The sequence below is a fragment of the Halichoeres trimaculatus genome, unplaced genomic scaffold (genome assembly GCF_033239565.1).
Source record: "Halichoeres trimaculatus isolate MK-OKI-2021-1 unplaced genomic scaffold, fHalTri1.1 fHalTri1_scaffold_6, whole genome shotgun sequence".
NCBI classification, from domain to species: domain Eukaryota; kingdom Metazoa; phylum Chordata; class Actinopteri; order Labriformes; family Labridae; genus Halichoeres; species Halichoeres trimaculatus.
In genome coordinates, this window is record NW_027437184.1 from 39,119,748 (window position 1) to 39,129,698 (window position 9,951).

At 45.4% G+C, this 9,951-nt stretch overlaps 1 protein-coding gene across 2 annotated transcripts in view; it reads right to left on the reverse strand.

Annotated features, from left to right (window-relative positions):
- Window positions 1-7,001, reverse strand: part of robo3 (roundabout, axon guidance receptor, homolog 3 (Drosophila)) — a 213,670-nt gene extending 206,669 nt beyond the window's left edge. The window contains exon 1 of one of the 2 annotated variants that reach the window (XM_074671880.1): window positions 6,517-7,001. In XM_074671880.1, coding sequence (XP_074527981.1) covers window positions 6,517-6,670 — 154 coding nt within the window. In that variant the 5' untranslated portion in view covers window positions 6,671-7,001. The remainder of the gene's footprint in view (window positions 1-6,516) is intronic. The other variant, XM_074671879.1, reaches the window with a different exon arrangement.
- Between the last annotated feature and the right edge of the window lie 2,950 nt (window positions 7,002-9,951).

Here is a 9,951-nt window from a genome sequence, read left to right on the forward strand (position 1 = left end):
CATCCCAGCACCACGCTAACGCCGTCCTAGACTCCTCTGTAGTCATTTCTTTGTGTTTCCAGCAGTCTGCACATGAACTATTCCCCATTCAACGGCTTAAAGTGTGTGAGCAGGCGGCTCTGCTGCACTGCAAACAGAATCAGTTTAGATGTTGTGGTTTTATGGTATTAGCATATTGAAATATTAAGAAGTAATTAAACAGGAAATATTCAGAATCACACACACACACACACACAGAGGCGTGCAGCCTTAATGACTGGCTGGCAGATTTATGGTGAGGGGAGCAAAGGGGAGCCTACTTGACCTCCATGGAGGGACAAATGGACGCATTAGAAGCACATAAATTACAATATGTACACACAATTACACAGCTCAGTGGCACACTGCCAGCTCCAGCTGCTTCAACATAAAGACAAACGTACACACACATCCTGACACACACACACACACGTTTATAACGCTCACAGTCCTGATTTAAAGCATCAGCAGCACATGTCCGAGTCAGACCAACCTTTTGGCAAACACTGCAGACAGAGTCTGACTGAATCACAGGCATGGTTCAGCCTGGAGTGTTGGCGATCCTACAGAGGAGTTTTAAATCTTAAAGTATGAAACATGAAAAAAGGAGCTGAGTTTAAACCTTTTTAAAACCAGCTGTCGTCTCCATCAGAGCTGTTTCTGTCAGCTCACCTGCTCTGAGAGGATCAGGTGTCTGACCACCCACTGACCCCTGAAGACACTCCTCAGTCTCTTATGGATACATCGTAAGGAGTGTGTGTGTGTGTGTGTGTGTGTGTGTGTGTGTGTGTGTGTGTGTGTGTGTGTGTGTGTGTGTGTGTGTGTGTGTGTGTGTGTGTGTGTGTGTGTGTGTGTGTATGTGTGGGTGTGTGTGTGTGTGTGTGTGAGCAGCTAATTGGCCTCTCATTAGCCCCGTAGCTGTACTCAAAGTGTGTTTAATTAGCAACCGTTAAAGCTGCAGTGATTCAGTTTCTGACGTTTGAGTCTTTCTCCTGTTTCTTCTAAAGGAAACCTGTTTGTGGGAGGTGTGGGAGGTGTGGGAGGTGTGGGAGGTGTGGCATGCTGTCATTACATTTTTTTTTTCTTTTGATTTTGCAGAAACCTGCTAGAGAAAGAAGAAAGAAATAATAATATGTTTTCAAGTTTTGAAGCATTTTTAAAGATATTTCCTCAACTCAACCTCACATTTCTTCACTTTGTCCACTGAGGACTGCTCAGGAAATGCAGTTGCTCTATGCTTTCAAAGACTGTTTCATGTTTCCTCTGCATCCATACACTTTCTAAGAAGCACCATTAAACCTGTCGGCTATTTGATGCAGTCACAGAGTCCGACCACTCTCCTGGTGGCGCTCTATCTACTTTTGTAAGTTTAATTTCCTTGTCTTGCGGCAGGCTCAGGTTTTTGGTCAAGAAGCAGTCAGAGGTTTATTAAGAAGACTTTGTGTGCTTTAAGAAAGTGAAGAAGTTTAATGATAAATATGCTGGAAAACACAAGATTGTGTATAAGGTGATATCTACTGATTGAAGATGTGTTTGTTGTGCTCAGGAGGCCAAGGTTTCCCTGGAGCATTCATGCTAACTCCTCCCATCGGCTGCAAGCTGGCAAAGTGGTGAGTGCATTTGTTTTCTTTGATTAAGTGAATATTTGTTATCATATGAAACATTTTGTCCGTCAGAATTGTATTTCTTTAAGAATTAACTTTCTGTCTGTTGAGTCTCATGAGTGATCACTGATAAGGTCCCATTTCCACCAAGCTGTTCAGTTTGGTTTGTCTGGGTACAGTGCACATTTTGTGGCATTTCCTTTGACTAAAACATCCTGCATCCAGCAGTCTGTTGATTGGTGGAAAGAATGGTCACTTCCTGTGTGACAGCAGCTGCTGTATTTCTCCTGGCAGCTCACAGCCTTCTCTGAAACAAAGCTTGATTGTTCTTTGTAACAAAGAGACACGTGAGGATCACAGAGAAGACAAATTGCTGGATATCTTCATCGTTGATCTTTGTTTACTGTGTCACATTTTTTCTCTTTGTTGGATTTGTTAGACTGTGTCACTGCTATGGCGTCACGCTGTTACGTAGCTGAGACAGCCACAGGCGTCTGGTAACGCGTCGCCAATCAAAAAGGGCATGGTTGGCTGTGGAGACATTAACAGGATCAGGCTTTACTAATCCAACCCGTACCAAACTGTACTGATCCAAACCACACCACTAGGTGGAAACGGGTCTTAAATGTCTTTCAGGTCAAAAACAGAAGAGTTCTCAGTGAGAGTTAACGAGGACTGTAACTTTGAGATCTGTTTGAATCAGGTCTGGACGTCCAGGATCTAATAAGGTCATGAACCCAAGTGGTCTGAAAACTCAGGGTCTGGTTCACTGATGGACTGTGCAGCTGTTCCACAGGCTGAACGTCTGCAATTAACCCAAAAAGAGAGATGCTGGAATCCACAGAGCAGGTGCAAAAGGGTTAAATACTCCACAAACCACTCTGCAGAGCAAACAGCGTCTCTGTGCATAACTTCTTTTCTTTTACATACATTAACATGAGCCATTTCTTTTTTTAATCCAAAATGACTTTTTTTTATTTAAATGATCCTCATTAAAAATAACAGCTGATTGACCAACACTGGTGCTAACAGCTTCCCACAGTAAGAGTGAAATATTTACCGTCTACTCAGAGCTGCTGCTAATGAACCACAGTTTTAGAAGAAGGTCTACGCTCAAAATGTTTAGAGAACAAAACAACAGTTCAACTTTCAAAGATCTAAAAAGATCTTAATGTCAAAGTGGTTCTCTCCGTCAGGTCATGATGTCTGTGGACAGAGTTTACCAATCGATCCATCAATCAATCTTTATTTGTATAGCCCCAAATCATCACAAAAAGTTATCTCAGGACACTTCCCCAAAACATCAACAGGTCTGGACCTGCTAATGTTAATGAAAATTTACTATTAGAAACCCAACATCAAGACAAGATAAAAAGTCTGATCTCATCTTAACCCAGCATGAGTACAGAGCTCTGCAGCATTTAGCAAGTTACACTGGAGAGGAGCAACTTCCCTTTCACGGGCAGAAACCTCGGACAGAACCAGACTCATGTTAGACAGACATCTGAGGAGACTGATGAGAGCTCACAGCTCATGAGCTCAGCTCAGCTCCGAGCAGCACAGAGTGGAGATGCTAACAGCTCCTCTCAGTCACAGTCAGGACTCTGAGGGTGAATCAGACCTTCAGACAGAGCAGACAGTCCGGTTGATGATGAACAACCCTTTTCTGCCAGCAGCTGTAGTCCACTCTCAGTGGGACAGGGAGGGACAAAAAGGAGCTTGTATATCTTTTATGTCATCTTGAAGCTGTGCGAGTCTTGTCCATTCAGCCACTGGATGCTGACGCAGCTTGGTTAGTCTGTGAAGATGCATCCTGCTCTTTTTATTTATTCTTGAATGGGTGTAATGGAGGGTTAGCGTCTTGGTGGAATGGAGGAGCCGACTTGTTTGTATTCCTCTGAGCTGCAGCTTTAAAAGCTCTGATATCAAAGAACGGCTGGAGCCAAAGACGTGGTCAGCTCCCCTCTACAGTCCACCACTGATCTGTGTCTGAGTCAATGTCCTTTATTTCCTAAACTGGTTATTGGCCAGCATTGATTTTCCACTGAGCCTCCCCCTGAGCTCCTGTTCGACCCACACAAGCTGTCCACCCACTGCCCCACGGTTCAGCTCCTCGCCTGGGTACCCACGGCTTGACCTGCGCCCCCCAGCAGTGATGAATCAGCACATAGTGGCTGTGTGTGTACGTCTCTATTATTCTGTGGAAATGTATAAACGCCGCTCTGAATCAGAGCAGAGAGGTGAAGAGAGCTTTAGTAAAAGAGACGCATTGATCTGTGCTGCAGCTGAACACACAGATATCAGCGTTTGGCTCCTTTCTCCCCGTGTGGTCGATCCACTTCCTTCAATTGGAAAAGCTTTTACACATTATCTCATTGAACGCTCATTACCAGCACTATTACATCTGCCCTGTCTTCATTTACTCTCCCCACATGTATCGACATCATCTAAAGATCGGCAGGAGGAGGACGAGTCGGGGAGGTCTGGGGGAAACTCTGAAAGAATATGAAGGCAGACACACATCGAGCACGTCTGCGTATCGGCCGATCTGTCCCTGTTTCTCCGCTGCACATAGATTCCTCTCATTGTGCTTCCTCATCGCGCTGTCGTATGGATCCTGGGACTCAATCTGCACTCCATTAGAGGAGCCGATGAGAGGACGGAGACAATAAGAGACAGAAATGGAAGTGTGAGCACAGAGACAGAGGAGCCATAAAGTCAGTGTTATCGATACGGCCCACGCCGCTGGAAGCTGCAGGAAGCTGCTGGAAGCTGCTTATCTAACTTCACGCCTGCATGTCCACGCATCAAAAGGCTAACCTGACCCCCCTCTGAGACAAAACACACACACACACACACACACACCAAACACTGTGCAACACCACACAGCACAACAGCACACAACAATGACCCATCACTCAGAGGAAACATCTGTCAGTCGATACAAACAGGAGGAGACGTTACAAGATCTGATTAAAGAAACAACACTCACAGAGAAAGAATCAGAAAGAAAAGAAAAGAAAGACAAAAGAGAGAGAAGAAGGAAAGAAATAAAAATAAAAAAGTTAAAATAAAATAAAAGAAAGAAAGAAAGAAAGAAAGAAAGAAAGAAAGAAAGAAAGAAAGAAAGAAAGAAAGAAAGAAAGACAACCAAGTAACAAAAAATTGAAAAGAAAATATTAAAAGGATAACATTTTAAAAGAATAAGAAAGAAAAAAAACTGAAAAAAATGAATGAATAAAAAAAGAAAAAAAAATGAGATGGACAGTAAAATAAGGATCAAATAGAACGAGAGAAACAATATACAAAAAAGTTAAGAGAAGAAATACTGATAGAGTAGAAAGAAAGAAAAGAGAGAATGAATGAATGAATGAATGAAATATGACAAGAAGGAAAAGAAAGAATAGGCAAAAAAAAATACAGACTGAATGTCAGAAAACAAAAAAGACACTTAAAACAAAAAACAGTTAGAGAAAGAAAAGGCTTTTTGGAAATCTCTTGAAGGAAGAAGTAAAGTTAAGACAGAGACTGAAAAAATGAATAAAGAAGGAGCCATGATGAGAAATGAAAGAAGAAGAAGAAAAGGAATGATAGACATGATGGATGGACAGAGAGAAAGACAGAGAGAAAAGAGAAAAATGAACTGAGGAATGGAGACATGAAAGTCAAATACAAAGATGTGAAAGCAGGAGACACACACACACACACACACACACACACACACACACACAGCCAGACTCAGCACCCTCTCCACACGTATGTACATCCTCTCATACACAGCCTTGTCATTACGGCGCAGCAGGGACGGATCATTACAGCGTGTTAATGATCCTCTGCAGACGGTACAAACTATCCTCCCTCCACTGCCATAAAACCTGAGCCCATCCTGAGGAAGAGCAGGAAGAGGAGGAAGAGGAGCAAGAGACAGAAGAGGAGGAAGAGGAGCAAGAGGAGCAAGAGCAGGAAGAGCAGGAAGAGGAGGAAGAGGAGGGCCAAGTGGCCAAAGTTAAGGAGACGTGTCAGCTGTGGTGTGAGGAGGCTGACAGCAGACAGCCTCATTTAACGGACAGAGCGAGGACAGAGCGAGGACAGAGCGAGGACAGAGCGAGGACAGAGCGAGGACAGAGCGAGGACAGAGCGAGGAAGGAGCGAGGACAGAGCGAGGACAGAGCGAGGACAGAGCGAGAACAGAGCGAGAACAGAGCGAGGACAGAGCGAGGACAGAGCGAGGACAGAGCGAGGACAGAGCGAGGAAGGAGCGAGGACAGAGCGAGGAAGGAGCGAGGACAGAGCAAGAACAGAGCGAGAACAGAGCGAGGACTGAGCGAGGACAGAGCGAGGACAGAGCGAGGACAGAGTGAGAACAGAGCGAGGACTGAGCGAGGACAGAGCGAGGACAGAGCGAGAACAGAGCGAGGACTGAGCGAGGACAGAGCGTGTGATTGGCTGCCGCTGTCTCTCAGCCCACAGACTCTGACAGCCGTGGGATCTGACGGCGCTGCTCGCACACACTGAGACAGAACGCCCCACAGGGTTTACTCTGACACGCTCGGCTCGGGGTTTTGCTCAAGGACACCAGTCTGATCAGGAAGTTCCAGTCTCTGTCAGTATCAGACAGAAATTAGAGCTTTCATGGTACCCATCATGCATCTGGTCATGTCACATATGAAACATAGCACCTGACAGGAAACCAATCTGACTCCACTGCAACAAAAGGGAAACTGGAGCTCCCACTGTGAAAAGTTTGCTGTTGCTTTCACCCTAAGCCTGCACACTTTGACTCCACCACTCCATCACAGGAGACCTGCTGAGGTGTACCCAGAAGTCCTCCTGCATCACCAACCAGAGGAGGTAAAAGAGGAGAGGATGCGGGGGCAGGTGCCCCTGAGCTTACCGTTGAAGCCGGTGAAGTTTCCCCAGTCCAGCAGGGAGCTGTTGAAGGCGGGCAGAGAGCCGTTGTAGAAGAGATCGGTGCCGTTAGACGGGTTCCTGATGGTGTCTGTGAACAGGTTCATCTGCAGCAGGGTCTTGATCAGATAGCGCAGCATCTTGCCACACAGAGGGACCCAGCTCCCTCCTTGAAGGTCTCCCTGTCACTCAGGATCTGTCCTCTTCTCTGTAAAATGAGACTCAGTCCACGATGAAGCTGCTTTGGTTCGTTCAGAGGACCTGAAGAAAAGAGTAGATCCAGAGGTTCCTCAGGTCACACAGGCTCAGATTCAGAGGAAAGTGGGATCAGAGAGAGCAAACTTTGGCTCTGGAGTTGGTCCCTGGTGTCCAGCTGTGTTTGGGGGACCCTCGCTGTGATCCCTTCACCTCCTCCCCAGCGTCAGATTGTTCCTTCCTCCTGGCTCCTTTTGTTCTGCGATCACATAACTTCACACGCCGTCTGCCACCACGCAAACACAGCCGCTGCCTCTCCGTGTGAAAGAATCCAGCAATGTGATGATGACCCTTTTGGATTTGCTGTTCTCCTGTCTCCCCTCCCTCTCCTTCCCTCCTCCCCCTCTGGCTCCTCCTGTGTCCCTCCCTCTGCCTCCCTCCTCCCTCCTCCCTCCTCTCTCCTCTCTCTGTGTGATGGGGTCCCCGGGGTCCAGAGCAGACAGAGAGAGCAGGTGCTGTTGGCAATAAATGTTTAATTATTAGATTAATAATCATCCCAGGAGGCTCTGAATTTAGAGGCAGAGGGGGAAAAGGGGGAGAACAGACTCACTGTCCCTGCCTCACCCATAAACCACACTGAGACGGTCGCTCAGATACATAAACGTACACACACTGAGAGTGTTAAAAACACATACACGAGGCCAGCTTCACTCTGACTGAACACACAGAGCACCAGGACCATACACGTACCCCTTCAGACTGGGGTCTACGTTACAGACACAGAGTCTGTCAGTGAGGGGACCATGCAGGGGTCTGATAAAAGTGATCAGTAAAAGGGCTGACAACATTTTTCCATAACTGAGCTGTGTCATTACTGTATCAGTTTGTCTTCAGTTTATTTGTCTTCTTCTTTTTGTCTGATTATTTAGCGGTTGGCAGTTAGCTGAAGGTGTGTTACCGCCACCTACTGGACTGGAGTGTAGATTGCCTGGGCTGTGGGGCTGTATATGTCACATGTAAACAGGTCAGCGTGGCAGGGGAGAAGCCAGCAGGTGAGGGAAACACGTGAATAACGGCAGAGCTGGAAAAGCTGTTCATCCAAAAAATACCAGAGTTTGGGAGAATTCACTGAGTAAAGCACACAGCGTGTCAAAAATGACCTCTAGTATGGCAGCACGACTGCAATGATCCAGCACTTAAAACTCAAACATGTTGGGCTCATCGATGACAAGCTGGGAGCTCAACAGCGAGGAGAGGATCCATAAAACCCCACATACACTCCTTTAATATGTGGTGAAATGCCTGGTTTGTCTTTTAGGACGTGTTTAGTCGTTTTATTAAATCATCAATGTTTGAAAACCACGAGGAGTCCATTAAACCAACGTTAGCATTAGCGTTAGCTGCTACAGATAGTGGTAGGGCAGAGGGGGTGAACTGTTTGACCTGCAGGTGGAAAGACTGAGGACACATTTTCATTTATTAGCCTTTTTGGCCCAGTAAGTTCTTCATCTGATGACATAATACATTTTCTGTTAATTTGCCCAAACTGTTGATTCTTTAAGTGACGATACATTCATGTCACTTTTTATACTTTATGACTGTAGCATCTGGTCAGTTTAATTATGGTGTTTCTTTGTTTGTATCATTAAGCAAACTGTTGTCATCAACTAAAACAACAACGCACATTTGGTTTTGTGAATTTTACAATTGTGCATTCTCATCCTTCGTAAATTGTAAATATAGTTGTCAGAGTAGTTGACTACTAAAATAATGGTTAGTTGCAGCCCTACAGAACAGTAACTCTCCTTCTTACTATCAGGCTCAGAGGCGTCGTCACTGCACCTGAGGCTGATCCCCAAATGTGCCTCAGGGTCTGGATTTGCAGCATGAGAAGTCTTGTGGTTTCTGTTTCTTCAGTTGTGGTTCAGGCAGTCTCCACCCATCAGGTCTCAGCTGGAGAAACAGTCTGTGGAGAGCAAAAGCAGGAGGAGCACAATCGGTCTCATGAAGGCACCTCAGCTTCAGTCAGCTGTGACGTGGTGATTGGTTTCTTTGTTAATCTGTTTGCAAAAGTAGATAAAAAGTCAAACTACAAGCTGCCTGTTTGTCTTAAATCCTCAGCCATGTTGGTGTGATCAGCCCTCGTCCATGGTCCTCAAACCTCATCAGGCCACCTCCCACACCGTAAGAGTGGCCATCACAGAAAATGAAATGTTTGGTGTCTTTTTAATTTAAATAAATCATAAATGTTCAACTGTTTAATTATACGAGGTTGTACTGTTAGCTTCAAACAGAATTAGGCCTGTTGATTGCTTGATATTATTCCATGATTAGAAAAAATACAATAAAATAAAAAAAGATTAAAAATGCCCGTTTCTTTTTTGACAAATGGCACCGTGGTGATCTTTTTTTTTAGCAAATGTAAGACTTGAAGATTGGAAGTAAATCACCAAATAGGCTGCTTTGATGAGGTCCAATCACCAATGAAAGCCCAAATGAAGCCTAACCCCTGATTCACACGTAGAGCGTGAGAGCTGGGCAGCAGCACGTACGGCACCATGCCTGGAAAACACTTTGGTCAATCACTGTATTCACACGGCACGCGCTGCGGTCCGCCAGCACCACGATCACCAATGGCTGTGCACCACTGTTACACTGCCAGCTCAGTTTTGCTGAAGTGCACTGCAGAAAAGCATCAACCTCTGCAGAGCAGATCATGACAAACAGGAAATCAGACCCAGAAACGATCATTTCAGAATACAGCTCCATGTTCTTGCTCCCAATCATAAATCACATCCCTGTTTATTGAACTTACGTCTCTGCCACATGGCCAGAAGTCATCAGCAGGTCAGATCCAGAGGAAATGCGAGGTTTTGGACGAGGTAAGTTCATCTTGGAGGTGAAAACCTTCATAATTCTATACAACACAACACATCCTTTCTGTTAGGACACCAACAGAAAGAAGAAGGCATGGACTGAAGGAGCTGAAGTTTAGGGAGAACCAGGTGAATTTAACATGCTTGGTAATCACCATGAAAGTACATTTCATGGATGGGATTCCTGCAGGAACATGTGGTTCTCCTGTGATCTTCTGATCTCACGTATCCAGCTGCTATGGGTGCTGCGCGGCGCTCCAGAGACGCATCCAGTATGAATTGGCGTGCGCCCAAAAACCATGGTACTGCTCACACTGTATGTGTGAGTTAGTGTAAATCATGATAACCAT